The sequence below is a fragment of the Gavia stellata genome, chromosome 35 (genome assembly GCF_030936135.1).
Source record: "Gavia stellata isolate bGavSte3 chromosome 35, bGavSte3.hap2, whole genome shotgun sequence".
Classification (NCBI taxonomy): domain Eukaryota; kingdom Metazoa; phylum Chordata; class Aves; order Gaviiformes; family Gaviidae; genus Gavia; species Gavia stellata.
In genome coordinates this window covers 321304-338463 of record NC_082628.1, presented here as the reverse complement: position 1 = coordinate 338463, position 17160 = coordinate 321304, and the positions used below count along the sequence as shown (strand labels likewise).

The 17160-nt window shown below is 49.2% G+C and overlaps 1 protein-coding gene across 1 annotated transcript; it reads right to left on the bottom strand.

Moving 5' to 3' along the window:
• Positions 1-5583: 5583 nt before the first annotated feature.
• LOC104259902 (keratin, type II cytoskeletal cochleal) lies at positions 5584-15788 on the bottom strand. Its single transcript, XM_009815447.2, has 9 exons — positions 15135-15788; positions 14146-14354; positions 11521-11581; positions 10917-11012; positions 9965-10129; positions 9714-9839; positions 8260-8480; positions 7695-7729; positions 5584-6886 (listed from the first exon to the last, which is right to left on the bottom strand). Exons 1-9 carry the CDS (start codon positions 15531-15533, stop codon positions 6699-6701), a joined length of 1500 nt encoding a protein of 499 aa, XP_009813749.1. The 5' UTR covers positions 15534-15788; the 3' UTR covers positions 5584-6698.
• Positions 15789-17160: the final 1372 nt, after the last annotated feature.

Sequence of the window (17160 nt, the reverse complement as noted above, 5' to 3'; positions counted from 1 at the left end):
CTGATGTAGAGCAGTTCTTCCCATCAGTCCTAACAGACCTCCACCAGTGCAAACCCACCCAAACAGCCAGTCCTGCTGCCTCCGAACAGCGAGAGAGAGGCTAGAGAGGGTCAGGCTCACATTTGAGGCTAAAAAGCTTTGCATTTGAAGATAGATTGATGATGTGCAACCTCTTCCCATTCTCTACAGGCTCTGTGCAGAAAGCGGCTTCCCTGTCAATATCCGTAAGTTGGAGTATTCACCTTCTACCAAACTCGGGCATCTTCTGCCTTTTCTCCAGGGAATTCCCTAAGCTGAAACTCAGCTTTGCTCTGCCTTTTGCAGCTGTCTGCCATTTGCAGGGAGGTCTCACCTACGGCCCAGAGCCTGGCTTTGCAAGTGCCCACGCATCAGCCAACAGAAACGTGTGCTGGGCCAGCAGCGCGGGGGTCTGCGGCACAGCCGTGAGCTGCAGCGATGGTGTTAGCAGCAGGAGCACGAGGAGCTCCCACATGAAGGTGGCATCCATGACCAAGTCAGCTAAGAGCAACTTGTAAAGAGCTGTAGATAAACAGCAAGGCTGGAAACAAAGCAACACGCACGCCTTTCTGCCAACGCACAGCAACAGCCAGGCCAGAGCCGGATCGTGCGCACCCAGCTCCCCCAGGCTGCACACCCATTTTCCATGCATGAGAATACAAAAAGCAAAGAGGGCTTTTCTATGGCCAAGAGTTTTGCTATTTCTGCTAGGGAATCTAGGAGCAAGAAGGGCTAAAATCCCCCTCATAACTCCCATTATGCAGTTAAAACAAGATGCCCCGGTATAGTTCCCCGGTCTTTCCACTCCTACAGATTCAAGGATTAAAATGAAGTGTGCAAGAGGGCACCTTCTACCTAAGAACATTTTCATTAGAGCTTTATCCAGCCCAGTTGTCTTAGCAGCTTCTACCCTGGATTAACCTAGTTTTATCAGCCAGCTTTTTAGACTTCACATACACCCCTGGCATGAGCAGAACTCATCCAAAATTGCCTAGCTCGCAGTTTCCCTACACATTGCATTGATTTCATTGATTATTTACCCCAAAGTATAGATTTCAAGGGCTGTTGCTGTTTGAAGGTAGTTTGCTTACACACTTGCATTACCTGTTTTGAAACATCCTCAACTTTCCTTTTCCTTCTGAGTTGCTAATGGTCTGGCTCATGTGTTGCCATAAATGCCATCATAACTGAAGAGTCGGGGGCCAGAATCCACGGTCAGGTATGAATGGGACTGATCCATCGACGTATCTGGCCCTAGGACACAAAGCTCCTCTGTGATCTTGTTCAAGGGATCCAAATCCAACCTTAAACGCATGGGACCAGCATCAATTGCCTTCCCAGTTGTCCAGTACCTAGCACACTGAACTGCTAGTCTAAGTACATTAACCCTATTTGGGAAGAAAAAGAGGAAGCAGGGATTTATTTCTAATGACCGTATATTTTGTCAGCAGCTTTCATCCTAGTTTCAGTCTTGCATCTCCAATAAATTGACATAGCAACTCAGCTACCTTCATTCGACACCTTCATTTGGGGAAAGGAGCGTTAATTGAGATCCTCTGCTCGAGGATCTCAATGCCAAAGCTTACAGGGGTGTAAAACAGGCAGAGGCCAAGCCCTCCATCCGCCGGGAACTCTTCCTTCCTAACCCAGAGACTGCACCTCAATGGTCTCCCATAACCCCCAACGCATCTATTCTCCATAGACGAGCAGCTCTGTAAGGAGAGGGGTTATAACCTCTCTCCAGAGCACCACTGAGTTGGAAGTACAGCTCTCTTCTTCCTCACACCTGCACACAAGGCACAGGATCCATGCTGCCCAATGCTGAGTGTTTATGACACAGCTGGCTGCCAGCAAGGCACGAGAAACAGGTGCTTCCCAGGTTAGATGTCTTCATTAGGACAGGGTGGAACCCCAAATGACTTTTCCCCCAGGAAAAACAAACAAACAAAAACATTTAGAGGGCACTGACTAAGCAAAGATGCTCTAGCAATTTGCATAAAGCTAACTGAAACTTTTTCTTACTATCATTGATTGCTAAATCCTCTTAAAACCATCACCGATGGCCTCGAGTTGCCTGGGAACTCCTCACAGCCATATACCAGGAGCTGCTGGATGGTTTTACACCCCCTTGTCCTTCCTCTCATCCCGGCACCAGACCAGGTCCTGCTCAGCTCTCCAACAGCTTCATTGCAGCGACCCCCTAAGCAAAGCAGACCCAACTCCCAGCCCATGCGACGTACCTCTTCCCAGGCTGTGGCAGCTCCAGTGCAGGAGCACGAAGTCCCACCATCTCCAAAAGAGGCTAGAGGACCTCTTTTCATCTCTACTGTATGGGGTGTTGCCCTTTACAACCTCATCAAGCCAATTAGGCTTCCCATCAAGCTAATTAGGTTTCCCAGGTGGAAGCCTTCCCAGGATAGGAGTTGTCTCCCCCCACCTTGCTCCTCCCTGCCCAGTGGGAGCTGGAGACTCAGCCCAGTCCATACTGGTTTCGTGCCATTTAATTCCTTTCAAACACAAGATGAAAATCTCAATCAACCTCAGAGCGGGGTTTTGGCCTTGGTAGTTACTGAAACACCAATGGAAACTGATGCAAAACGTGTGGACGTGGCACTGTGGGACATGGTTTAGTGGGCATGGTGGGGTTGGGTTGATGGTTGGACTTGATGATCTTACAGGTCTTTTCCAACCTTAATGATTCTGTGAAATGCAGCTTAAACACCAGGGAACTGAAGAAAGCTCCCCACCACCTGCAGCCTTCTTCTCAGGCCTGGTTGCATTCAAGTCCTCACCCTTCCTCTGCCTCAGCTGCCCTACAAAGAACAGAATTTACCTCCTTTGTAAAACACTCTGACATCTGTGGACAGAACCACGTTGCCGATGACCTCGGTCCTGTTATGACAATAACGCACGGCCAACCTCCATCCCAGGGTTTGCGGCTGGTGGTACAGCAGTGCCACAGGGGTAGGCGGACAGAGCAAAGCGACCGCATCCTGCCACACAGCCCAGAAGGAAACACCAGGGATGGTCCAGCAGGAACGCGGCGTGCAGCTGGGGCACTTAACTGGAGAGAGAAAATCAGGACAGCTCACTAGGAGGGGAGAAATACAGAGGCCAAGAGCAAGCAGAGATAGAACAAACACTCAAAGAAGTATTTGCTTAAAGTACTAGATTAAAAAAATATAAAGTATACTTAGAGAAGTATTATAAAGTATACTTAATTATTGTGCATTTTACCCTGTAGAGAACAAGAGGCAGAAGCTGAAGCACTCTGAGCCTTGCCAGGGATACCTTTATGGAAACAGGCAACACCGTAAGAAGGAAAAAAAGCAATTTCACTGCTTTTATGAGCTGAGGAAGCAGCAAGATTTCCTCGCACAGTTGGCTTGGAAAGAGGAAATACTACTGTCCACCCAGATGAAATCAGCTGGGCATCTTTAATGCCTGTGAGTAAAGCGCATGCATGGAGCAACCTCCCCAGCCATTAACATGCTCACGCCAGGGCAGAGCTATTAGGATGTTTAACTGACATGAGAATAACAGGGTTTTGAGATGTTTCAGTGATGAAGGCAACACTACAGTTATGGAGCTGTACTGCGGAAGGCTGAAAATACAGATATGAGTATAGAAAGGTGGATCTGCTCCTGACAGGGTAGTAATACTGGCTCAAATCCTATCAGGAGGGAAAACGGGGCTGGGAGGGATGTCTTGGCCATCCCCTGCCCCAAAGTATGAACAGTATAGTGTCTCTGAGATGTCACCAGATGGGTCAAAGGACTTGCCCCTTCGAGAAGGAACAGCCCTCTGCAACTGTCTTTGCTCTCTACTGGGCTCCATCTTTCCCTCAACTCACACTTGCTAAACTAAACGACCTCCAACTTTCCCTAAATTCTTTCAGCCCAAATTCACGGCTCCTCCGTGAACCACAGCAGCTTGCCGGATCACTCTGACATCCAGACCAGGCACATTCCTGGCCCCGCACCAACATGAACATCCCTTGTCTGTGTATGATTTTAACCATATTTCAGATGCTTGTTATTCTTCTCAGTCGCTGCTGCAAAGCAGGGAGGCCAAAAAATACTGCTTTGTGGAACGTTTGAGGGCTTTTTCTACCTTTTAACACCTCTGAGACCTGCTTGCTCCCATCATCATCCTTTTTTTGTCTCTATTTTCTCCAGCGGTGACATCCTGCCCACCAGCACGCGAAGCTCAGCTGCTGTTCAGACAAGCAGCGGGAGGCAAAGTCTGGCACCCAGGAGACTCAGCCCAAGCGGCGAGAGCTGGGCGATGGCTCTGCCTGCCGAAGAGCAAGTGTCAGCACCGAAGGCAGCTCACACGCTGCTCAGTCTGGCAGCGGCAGTGCTCCGTGGCGGAGGGCTTTGGAGTGGGTGGGTGCTGGGTTTCTCTGGGTCACGTCTGTCTCCCTTCTCTAGAAGTGCAAAAATCTCCCCCATTGCAAAGCTGCTTCTGAAGCCAAATTATTTCTCCTGAATCCAACTTGCAGAAATTGCAGTCAACAAGACACTCTGAATACACTTGATTTTATACTAATTCAGGGCACTTTGCCATCGTAATATCAGTATCCCCTCTCAAGCAAGGAGATTAAATTTCAACCAGCTCCACTTCTGACCCCAGACTGAGCCAAGACCGGATCCAAAGCTCTTTGTTTCAGTTAACTTCAGGGGATTTATTTCATTTTCATTTTTTGGCTAGGACAGAAAAGCCATGAGCTGGGTGTGCCGGGTCACCGATAACACGGCTCTGCTGGGCACCCTGGATTCCTCCCCTCCCTGCCATCAGTGCCACGCGTGTAGTAAAACCACACACAAGTTCAGCACTGCGCTTGCTCAGTCACGAGGTGCTGGGCCATGTTGGGCCCTGGAGCGACGGGGCCCGGGTAGCACACAGGTGGGTAAAGCATCCTTCAAGGCCCTGGCAGGCTCCTTGCCATCCTCATCCTGGAGGAAACAGCTTTTCTCAGTGACTACAAAACTGCCCGGCCCCATCCCCACTGGGGTGATGCCTTCGGCAACAGCAGCTCCGGCAAGGGCACACCACGCGTCTGCACCATGGCCCTACGAGAAGGGTGGGAGCAACCACAAATCACTCTGGGGTGAGCCCTTCTCACCCCATGCTGCCCCAAGAGGAGCAGGAACGAGTTGTCCTCATGCAGCAAGGCCCAGATTCACCTCTCCAAGCTTTGGCCATCTGCAAGAGAAGTGTCTCCTCCAAGGTTTAGCTCCTCTCGGCTCAGCGGAGGAAGATGGTGCTCGGAGGCAGACTGGTCTCTCAGTTTCAGTCCTGATCAGGGGCTGGGCTGAAGCCAAGTGCTTGAACAAAACCAGTCCCACCATCCTGCTGCCCAGACTCAAGGCAGGCGGGTAAAACTCACCCAGGAATGAAAGACTGTGCAGGCAGCAAACCCTAAATCCTGACCCTGACCACAGTGTGGCACTGCTCCCAGGGACACAGCCAGGAGCAGGCTCTGGAGACAGGAGGAAGGTGATACGTTTTCCAGAGCTCCTGAGCATCCAGGGCAGCACAGACAAGGAACTCAGCTGGGACTGAAGAAGCAGGCAATAGGGAAACTTTATTAACGGCCTCATGACAAGGTGTCAGACCCCAAAGGCATAAAACATCAACCAAAGATACACTGCTAGGACATGGCTGAGCATGCAATACAACAGTTCTGTGCAGTTTCTTTGAGTTATTTACCTAACAATTCTTCCTACTGCAGTAACGACCTATTTTCCCTGGCATGTTTAAGTTGAAGACACATTGTGGCAGGAACAAGTAGTTATTGTAATGATGCATCAACAAAACATGCTTTTTCCCTAACTGTAGTAAAGACACCAGATATCACTTGGTATGTTTTGAAATATAGGGTGGTAAACAGAGACACCCAAAGATGGGGAATGTTATCTCCTGTTTTAGTGTGCTACTTACAATTTTAAGCAACTTCATATCCCTTAAGCTTTGGGCTTCTTTTAAGGAGAGGGAATGGGCGTGGGAGCTTGTTTATGAGTTACTTCACTATAAAGAACCTGGAAGTAAATCTGTCTGCACTGCCTTTGGTAAGAAATCAGCTTCATTCAGAGGGGAATTGTTGAATTTCACTTCTGAGCCCATTTCCAAAGAAAATAAGGAGAAACCCAAAACAGTTTCACTGTCTTCTTCTTGATACACTTTAAGAAAACAAACCCAGGCTGAAATCTTAACAAGGGTTGGCATTTTCTGAGGAGCCTAAGGGAATAAAGTCTTCCAAATCATATTAAGAGGGAGATAATCTTCTGGTCTCTTTTGCAAAACCACAGCAGAAATGTGGGATAGCTTGCCACTCAAATGATTGCTTTGCCCTTCAAAGGGTGAAATCCAGCCCTGAGCAGGGGGTACCAAGCACACAAGTAACAAAAGCGTTATACCGCCTGCTTCACTGGATAAATTTCACCCTACAGGCTTGAACCTGCTCTCAGCGGAATGGTTCCCACTAAGTTCAGCAGTGCAGGATCAAGCCTTAGGCGTGATGTGGCAGGGTCAGGTACTCTGGTATGTCTTATTCCAATTCATTCATCACTGCAGAAATTTTGCAGCCAATTTGTCCTATAAAAGGCAACAAAACTTTTCTTTCTATGGTTTCCCTCCTCCCATGTAATGGGTACCGCTGATCTCCGTTCCTGTAGTTACTTCCTGAAGCTTCTCCTGCTGGACGAGGTTGTGGTGATGGTGTAGGATTTGGAGCCACCGCCAGAGGAGAAGCCGAGCGCCCCGCTGCCCATGCCTGCTCCCAGGCTAAGGCCTCCTCCGATTCCTCCTCCCAGAAATCCACTGGAACTGGTATAGCCACCTCCACCGCTGGAGCTGACCACGGCTGTGGCACAGAGAGAAGCAAACCAAACGTGAGTGCCAGGGAACTTCGAACTCAGTTTGGCACCCTCACAAAACGGGCATTTTTAAATTGCACCAACCAGATGAAAACTCTCTACGATCTGCAAAACCCAGGGCCCAGGATACTAATCTCTTGTTACATTTTGGCCCACAGCAGTTACTCTCTGTGCTAAGCCAGATGCATGCGAGGGTTGAGCAGCCCATCTCCTTCTCCATCACTCAACCTGGCTCAGGACCCCCTGTGGCATGGAGAACCCCGTATCATAAACACATTCAGCTCGTCTCTTGGTGCACTGAAGAGGCTGTGGGCATGCGGTTCACCCGCTATCAGCAGCAATCAGGTGGATGAAAAGTAGAGCCACTGGTTTAGAGCTCTAAACAGCGTCTCCGAGACACCAGCATCTGTCCAATGCCCAGGCAAGGTGAGTACGCAACGCTTGCCAAGCTGGAAAGACACCCTCTAACGTCATCTTTGCACTAACTTCCAATGCAGGCAATGCCTTTTCTCCTTAGTAGATTTTTCTCCATACAAAAATGGGAGGAAAGAAAGATCAGTATTTCCCCAAGTTAAATTTCAGACAGATGAGTTAGAGCTGAAGTCTGCCATGGAGCCAACAGCACTATCAACTTCTGCCTCGGGGGGCTCCCATTTAAGAAGGGGGCTAACTGGGTTGCAGAAGCTAAGGCAGGGCACTGTGAGGTTCCTGCAGGCAGACCCAGCTGGTCCCCACCTGCATTTTCTATAGGCATATGGCTATGTGTCACTACTATAAATTATAAAATCAACTCACAGATGTTGACGTTGCCAACTCCATCGCCAGCCAACCTGTTGGAGAAGAAAAACACAAAGGCAAAAAGGAAGAGGACGGGTTAGACTCTGCATTACTCAGTGTTCCCCCAGGGCCTCAGCGCTGAGGATGAAGACAATGGCAGTGAGTTATTACTGCTGTTGTAAATAATTCAGACAAGATAAGTGTGCCATCCAGTGCTTTGTTCTGGCCCTACATTTACAAGCTCTGTTATCACCTGGGGTGGCTGAAACAGCACAGAAGCGCTGTCCTAATTCCATGGGGATTTGAGCCACTTGGAAATTTTCTGCCACAGAATCGAACAAATGATGGAAAACCACTCTTCTCTTCTTTGCATATTTTCACCAAAAGTATCCAATTTCCCCCAGAGCTTGCCAGTTTGGCTCTTCAGGCAAAGTGTTTTCAGGACCAAAAATCAGCTTAAAATGCAAGGTTTTCTTTTCTGTATTTCCTTGCAGAAATAGGAATTGGACCCTCACAATGTCCCCAAGCAAAGGGAACAAAGGGCTGGACCCTACCGCATGTAAAACCCACAGGTTGCACCCACCTGCTCTCCTCGCCCTCCAGCAGCTTCCTGTAGGTCGCGATCTCAATGTCCAGGGCCAGCTTGACATTCATGAGCTCCTGGTACTCGCGGAGCTGCCGGGCCATGTCCTGCTTCGCCTTCTGCAGAGCTGCCTCCAGCTCCTCCAGCTTCCCCTTGGCATCTTTGACAGCCAACTCACCACGTTCCTCGGCTTCAGCAATGGCTGCCTCCAGCTTGGCACGCTGCAGGGACGGAGCAGGGTATGTCAGGGGGCATCTCACCTCCTTGGTGGAGGACATACTGCCCATGGACTTCAGACCCTCTCTGTGTATCTGCAGAGCCCTGGAGACATCTGCTCAATTTAGATCCCTAGAAGTTCATGCCTACACATTTTTTTGAGCACTGGATGGAGATCAGCCTGCAAAGGAAGCTCATCTCATCCCAAGATACGTTCTTCCGAAAGGCAGACCCTATTCTCTCCACTGGCTACATTTTCGGAAGACTTTCTTCAGGTGATCCTCAGCTTCTCAGCCCACCCACACCACACACAAAAGCACAACGCTTAGGGTTAATGCAAGCTCAGGTTTTCTCTCCTATTATGCCCCAGAGCTTGTTCAGAGCCAGTTGGTCTCCAGCAAGCTTTGATGTGAGGCAAGCGTGGACTCGAGCAGACCTGCAGTTAATAAACAACGCAGACCTACCCCAAAAGCATCCCTGTGGGGCCACATCAAGCTGGCAGTCTAATGCACCCTCAACTGTGCCCCCTGCACCTCCAAAAAAGCCCCATGTTTGGCAGGAAGGGCTCACAATGAACACAAGTGCTTTATACTCTCATTCATTATTCAAGGGAGCTGCTCTGGGTCAGCTCTTTGCTTGTAAGTGTGTGTTGAAGCCTCCCTGCCCTGAAACCAAACAAACACAAATGGATGAATCACAATGGCTTATCTCCAGCTTTGTGCACCCTGTTTATTCACAGCCAGTTTTCAGCCCCGAACATGGTCTGAACCACTCACTGGTCTGGCTTTCACCAGCCGTTTGATAAAGCGATAACAGCCCCTGGAGAAAGCAAACAGAACTCCCATACAGCTGAAAAATTCTTTTATGTGCCCAAACATGGTGCTCCCTTCTGCAAAAAGGGAGTGGACAAAGATCCCAGAAGCAAAAGGGTACAAGGAATGTGTGTGGCTGGGAGGGAGGCCACACGCAGCCTTGCCCTTTGGAAACAGCTCTGCATCACTCCCCTTCTGCGCTCCCAGTTCGCTGGGGGACTTGTTCTCACCTATAGTCCAGCTGCCTCTCAGCATTACAGTGCTCACAACAGTTTCTCCCTCCAGCAGAACTGTCATCTTTTGAGGTGAGCATTGCAGCCACCCCCAAACTGCTTCTACAGATGTTGCGTTACACCCAGATCCCTGGCACACTGCTTGCTGCTAAATCCACTGCTCTGCAGCAGGAGAACAAGGGCAGCTCCTCACCTGGGCCTTCACGTTTTCAATTTCACCCTGCAGCCTCTGGATCACGCGGTTTATCTCTGAGATCTCGTTCTTTGTGTTGCGCAGGTCATCTCCGTGTTTCCCAGCAGTGAGCTGCAGTGCCTCGTACTGTGACATAAAACAGTATAAGAGAAAAGGATGGAGTCAGACGGCTAAAATCTCTCCCACTCGTGACACACAGCATACACATACTAACAGAAGCTGTAACTGCCTTTATCTCTCCCATAACTCACCTTGCTCTGGTACCAGGATTCGGCCTCTGCCCGGCTCCTGTTGGCAATCTCCTCATACTGTGCTTTGACCTCTGCAATGATGCTGTCCAGGTCCAGGTTTCGACTGTTATCCATAGACAGCACCACAGAGGTGTCAGAGATCTGGGCCTGCAGCTCATGAAGCTCCTGCCAGTTGCATTAAAAACAATACCATTAATCACTGACTTTTAAGGGCCTCTCCTTTGGAAGCCAATTAAAGACAGAATCTGAGAAGAAAAGGGAAAGGGAGGTAGATAAGAATTCAATCAAAACATTCATTAATTAGAAGGAAACCAACTGAATTGCATCAACCTTGCAAAGCACAAAGTAACAAACAACAGCAGAAATGGAGCTACTTCTTATCACCCACATTTTGACAGCAAAGTTAGTTTACCCCACTCCTGAGATAAGAACCCAACAGAAATGCTAGTCCAAGAACCTTGAGCGTCAGCTTCACAACAAAGCGAGGGCCAAATTCCACCACCTCACCCAAGGATGTAGCCTGTCCAGTTCAATCAGACTGTTATCTTTCAAATAATGGGTAAGATAAAGGTGTCTGGGGCAAGGAGCTTTCCCTTCTTTCTCTCACACAGCACACGAACACACAAGCACACACCAGCACTACTGCACTGGCTATAATACACTGCTTTTCCTTGTTTTCACACTAACAGCATCAAAAAAATAATGCATGTCCTGGCTACGCTTGCAATAAATCCATCTCATATCCCAGACAGGGAGAAATCACTGTGACAATTCACAGGATGTGGACTTTACTTGCAGGCTTGTTTCTGCTTATGCAATGGAAGACTCCATGTCTCCATCACCGTTCTTGTCTCTGGAAACAGCACATTAATTTTCTCAGTCACCATTTGCTGTTCTTTACCCACTGGTGGTGCTACACTGCAGCAGCCACACAAAGCAAAAAGGATCTTACCGCTTCATAGAGAGACCTCAGGAAGTTAATCTCATCCGTCAGTGCATCCACCTTGGCCTCCAGCTCCACTTTGTTCATGTAGGCGGCATCCACATCCTAAAAAAGAGTGATAATCCATTGAGATTGCTATAGCTTTGATGACTGAGTCCACCCAGCCTTTGATAGCTTCAAAAGCAGCCGTGAACCCATCAAGTTCCCCAAGCTGTCTGCTCTCCGTGTCCATCTGCCCAATGACCCACTGTGTCCTAAAAAACCAGTGTACTAAATATTGCTGGTGTGCAAGATCCCGTATGTTCTGTAGGGTCCCCTGGACCCGTGTTTGCAAGTCCACTGTCAGTTTGGAGAGTCAGGGGAGGCCTTAGGAAATGTCCCAAAGAAAGATATAGCTATAATCTATGATATCCATGGGATCTGGCACTCCTTCCCAGCTTCCTATAGAGACTTCGGTGCCTACACTGAGGCAGCCTTTAGCCAGAAACGAGAGCTATAATTCTTCACCTGCAGGTCTCTAGGCACAGCTGTAGCAAAGGGAGCATAGGGGCAAAAGGGGCACAAGGGCTGCAAAAATATATGATCAGTCCCAGGTAATATCCATGGCACGCACCTTCTTAAGCACCACAAACTCGTTCTCTGCTGCCGTGCGCTTGTTGATCTCGTCTTCATATCTGCCAGAAAAAAAAAGGATTGGTGTCAAGTTAGAGCCTGGGTAAAAGAAAAAAGGTCACAGTGAAGAGTTACCCTGATTCCCTTCTCTCTCCCTCCATTTCTCTCTTTGTGAACCACCTCAGCGAAGCCTATGGCTTCCCCAAGCAAGCCAGCCACAGGCAGAGGTTTGCTGTACCACTGCAGCACGTGTATTATTTGCACAAGAGGTACCAGCTGTATGCCACAGTTCCAGGGTACTGTTTGGGTGAGCTGATGCCTGAAAGCTGTTCTGGTCCACACCGCCATGACCACTAACCTGGAAAGCATTTCTCACCCATGCTTTCCCATCATTAAAATTCACTGCACTTGAGATTTCTGCTCCTCATCCTCACTCATGGACAGCTGCAGGATGGCAGTCCATGTCCTGAGGCTCTCAGCTTTTTCACTTGCCCCTTCAGAGAGCAAATACAAACGCAGAAGAGATGCCAGAAGATTCAACAAATTCCTCTATGCTGATCAAAGCACCTGCTAATGCTACTTTCACCGTGCACTTCCTTATTACAGACATTTGAGAACATTTTACAGGTGTCACTCACATGCCACTGTCCTGGTAAAAGCTGAGTATAATTATTCTCATTCTGCAAAAAGTGGCTATGCTTCAAAGTCACACAAACTTCTAATATTGGCTACTTCCCTTCCTTAGGTGTTCACCTTTAGATGTAATGAGCTAGATCCTCAGCAGATAAAAATCATGCTCCATTGACTTTACGGGAGTTCAGTGATTTGTACCACTTGCAAGCCTGCATCTCAGAGCCTGCCTTACACCATTCTACATGAGCCAACCTGCTGAAACAAACAGCAAGAATCTGCTGTACGAATCCTGAAAGTCATCCAAGGAACAGAGCAGGAACCATTTTCTCTGGCTGTTTCTGAATTGCCGTTGCCAAAGTTAGAACACTGCTCTGTTTATTTACACAGCCCCTGCATGGCTAGCGCTGTAATTTGCCTTCCAAAGCGTGAGCTACTTCACTTTCAACAGCCTTCATGTACCTCCCCTTCTGCTCTACGCTGGAAGCTTGCCCATCCATACCAGCATAAAGGGACGCTGTCCCTTCCGAGGTCAATGAACTGCATCCGTTGCTACTGCAGAGTAATATATGACCTGGAAATTACGTGATCACGCTGCGTACGCACAGCCTGTGGCGCAGAATGGATAATCAGAGATAGGTAAAAAGACTGAACTATTCTAGAACGGTTTGTCAAATTCGTCGTTTCCTGAGGGAAGCTCCACCAAGCTGGTCAACAAACTGACAAATCATTCTATATTCTCCATTCACTCCCGAGGCGCCTCAGGAAGCCCAGTGCGCTATCGCACCTTGGCATGCCCTGGACCAAGCCACGTGGACAGTGCGAACACAGTCTGCTCCTACCCTGGCTTACTTTGAACCACGCCCTTAGTCAATGCAGTTACTGAATAAGGGACTGAATCTCATCCCCTGGAGCCTCGTGCATACAAATCTCCTCCCCTACCCCAGCTGTAAACCGAGAATTACCGTGTGAATTGGACATATGAAAAAGAGGCAACAAACACATAAAGAGATAGTCATGTTTTAGGTATTCTACTTAGAACATACAATTTTCTTCATTTAAATAGGGAGAAGCAGGTTCTGAACTCCAGTTACTACATCCTCACTCCTGCTGCACTAGCATCGTAGGCTCCTAATTCCTGCTTCCCTTCTCTTAGCACGTACAGGGACATACACGTAGGGACATACACACATACACGTAAGCTGGAGGAATAAATATGCACCTGTGCACCTTGCATTCATGTGACATGCAACTAAAATGAGGGCTATAATTCCTCTGGGTGCAAAGCAGCTCCTTGCTGCTGCCTTGCAGAGATGCAAAGTACAACTATGGATGAGCACAGAGTAGGAATAACTGAGGAGCGTTGGGGGAAACATCATTCCCATGCGCCTCCTTGGGAATCACTGGCTATCGACTTTCCCTAAACACACCCTGGGGATTATCAGATCTGTTTGTTTTCAGTTCCTGCTCGATCCAGCTTGCCAGCTCCCTCTTTTCTTTCTTTCCTTTATTACAGGCATTCCCCTGTACCACTGGGTTGGGCACAGGCTGGGACAAAGGCTACTTTCTTCATGGGACTCCTCCCAAGTGACACGATTTGGACTGAAAAGTCGCTTAAAAATTGCAGGTCACCTGCTCCATTACCTACCCACAAAACAAGCAGCAGTTCACCCACCGCCTGCCAACCTGCTGAGCTCCCATGGGTTCCTATGGACATGAACTGGCACGTCCAACCCAAAGTACGAAGGTATCCCTGAGGAAGCCCCAAAGCAAAGCCAGGAGGATTGAGCCACTGAAGACCATGTGGGAACAAGGTGCCAGGAGCAACGAGCGATCCAGGCAAGAAGAATCCAGGCAGCTTCCCTGGACTAGACACATAACTCATGGCTGGAAACAAATCTCCCTCCCTAGCAGAAAAAGCTGGGGACATCTCTGCCAAGCTACTGACCAATGTGCCAGCTCAACTAGACCGTTAGGTGGGAAGATTATACGTTACTTGGTCTTGAAATCCTCAACAAGATCCTGCATGTTCTTCAGTTCGCCCTCCAAACGCCCCTTGTCATTCAACAACCCATCCAGCTGACGTCGCAGGTTGTTGATGTATGCCTCAAACATGGGAGCAATGTTACTCCGGGCAGTCTTCTGGTCCTGGAGGAGGCTCCATTTGGTCTCCAGCATTTTGTTTTGCTGCTCCAGGAACCGGACCTGGAAAGCAACCAAAGGGTCATTTCTGAAAGCGGGAGGAAGGGGGAGCTGACACTACAGAGTTTGGATCCTGGGGGAAGGATGGGCTACAGATGGTATCTGAAGAATTTACATTGCTCACAGGAAGCACCTTAACTCTGGAGGGTGATAAAGACCATGAGGGAGCACTGCTAGGCTGGGGCTTGGCTTATGACTTCAGGGCTTTGTATGAGTTAAAGATAAGCAGATTCTGCTCGCCTGACACTTGACAGAAGCCATCCACAGACCTGAAAGTCAGCCAATTACTCAAACTCCAGGTCTGGATTCCTTGCATTCTGAGGATGCCTGAGCTGAAGTTTACACAGGACATAGGATCAATTAGTGCAAGACAGTAAAGCCACAGAGGTACAGGGCAGTGCAAACAAAGACAGCAAGCTCTGACTTATGTCAAGATCTGTTCTACTGGGACGATTCCTCTCCAAGAGGCCCCCTCCTCCCTGAATTTGGTAGTGCTGTGCTTGGGTGCAGATTTGATCTTTAAAGCCTGCACCCGCATTACGGGCAATACCAGCTAAATAAAGGGGGTACAAAGTTGGCCTAAGCAGGGCAAACCCCTTTACTGATGGCAATGCAAGCAGGGCTTTAATAAGAGTTACTGGATTGCAGGGGGCAAATCACAGCATGCTCTTGGCGACCTGATCCTGAGCCCATTTGTGAATCCCCCACCGGGTTAAGTGAGCTTTGGGTCAGACCTGCTCTTAAGCAGTGTCCACAGAGTTATCAGTCTTTCCAACACCTCACCTTGTCAATGAAGGAGGCGAATCTGTTGTTGAGTGTCTTGATTTGCTCCTTCTCCTCCTTGCGCACCCGTTGGATATTGGGGTCAATCTCCAGATTCACAGGTGTCAGGAGGCTCTGGTTGATGGTGACCTCCTGAATGCCCCCGGGGCTGAGGGCCCCACCAAATCCCATGCCTCCATAGCCGTATCCAGAGCGAACGCTGAAGGAGCTGCCACCTCCAAGGGAGATCCGCTTGTTGGTGGAGCCAAGGTTGTAGAGGCTGGAGCTGCCAAAGCCACCTGCCCTGCCTAAGCCAGCACCCCCTCCTACTCCACGGGTCGAGGAGACGGTGCTGACCCGCACTTGGCTGGTCCCTGGGACCGCCACAGAGCGAGAACTGAAACTCACAGACCGCGACATGGCTGCTCCGAGGGTGTTTTCAGTATCCCCCACCCTTCAAAAGCTCAGGGAAGCTGTGCTGGAGACCAGGGAAGTGAGAGAGTTCTCCTGACTGCTTCTCCTTTTATCCGTTAGAAAAGCTGGGCTTGGCCCAAGGGCAAAAGAGGGATCATTTTACTGCCTCAGGGAGCTGGGTGTGCCTGGCTGCCTTCCCACCTTCCGTCAACCTGCTGAATTCGAGCAGGCGAGAAGGGAAGGGCCAGGGAAGGGACAGGACACACCTGGCGCCGTGTCCCCGCGCTCAGACCTGGCTTTGTTCCACACCTGCCTTTGCCACATGTGCAGCCGAGGGACATGAAGCACGGGCTCTTCTGGGCTCCCTTGGCAGAGAGTTGTAACAGGACAGGTCCAATCCCCATTTCCTCAAGGCTTCTCCATTCCTTCCCGCTTGCCTAAATGGATGTTGAAATGAGAAGAGGAAGAATATGCATTGATTTTTAAATCTATTGCAGAGCAGGTAGCTCCCCTGTGCAAAAGCAGAACGGAGATAAGGGGCCTCAGCTTAGCGCCAGGTCCAGCCTAGTTTAAGATAAACCAAAGCCAGCTGCAGCCTCGGACACACACACTGTGCTCTGCCAGCAGCACCCAGCGAGTCTGCGCCATGCAGGAGAATGAGGGCAGCAGTTGAGAGATGCCGCAGCTACCCCTGGACACCATGGTTTTGCCTTCTCCCTCCTGTTAGCGCCAAAATAAAGGTGGGTTCGGTAGGTTGCACCCTGCACATGGAAATACCCAACATGCCAGGACACACTCTAAAGGAGACAGGACAGGTTTCTGCTTAAATTTCTGGGTTCCTATGCAGAAGAGGCAGAGACAAAAATTAGTTTTACGGGCTTTCTGCATTTTCAAATAGCCTTGAAGGGACAGATGTCTTTACTATCAGGTTGTAAATCCTCCATGAGATTTCAAAGTCTGGCCTGAATGTGTCACCCTTCAGCTCATCAGGACAGCAAGGTAGCGCTGGCTACATATTCTGGCCACAGCCTATTCAAAATATGTACTTCCTTCTTTGCGGGAAGAATACAAGTTGGCTGGAGAGCCCAGCTAGTAAAAGGAAATTCTCTTTTTGAAGGAGGGAAAGGGGGAGATTGAGCCAGACAGAGACATATGAGGCAAGATTCCTCCCTGCCTTGCAAGCTGGCTTGGCTTTCACCAGCAAAAAAAGTAATCCATTGAGTGTAAAGCAAACGCGCGTGTGACACGCACCCAGCTATACTTGACCTGATGGCTGATGTAGACAGGCTAGGGTTCATTTCATCCGTACATAGCTAGCAACAGGGCAGAAGCCTCCAGCTGCTTTACACAGCTCCAGGTCCTTCCGAGTTCACAAAGAGAGACAGGCTGATCTCTTGCAACAGCTCTCGGTTGTCTTGAGAAGACAGGGATTGAATCTGAAAGTGTGATTTAAAGTCCTACAGTCAGGCAAGAATAACTCCCACCAAACTAAGCCCCGGCTGCTGGATTTTATCAGGCTGCATTCCAGCCTCAACTCCTTTGTATCAGCAGAGTGGGGTTTTTTGCACAACACAACACGCAACCCAGAAAGCAATCCAGGCAGGTAAAATACAAGCCTGCTATCAGACAAACT

Coding starts and splice junctions, on each gene's coding strand:
- LOC104259902 (XM_009815447.2), bottom strand. CDS start 15,533: ATGTCGCGGTCTGTGAGTTTCAGTTCTCGCTCTGTGGCGGTCCCAGGG. Junction 8,481..9,713: donor TTGAAAACGTGAAGGCCCAG/GTGAGGAGCTGC, acceptor CCGTCCCTGCAG/CGTGCCAAGCTGGAGGCAGC. Junction 6,887..7,694: donor AGTTGGCAACGTCAACATCT/GTGAGTTGATTT, acceptor TCTGTGCCACAG/CCGTGGTCAGCTCCAGCGGT.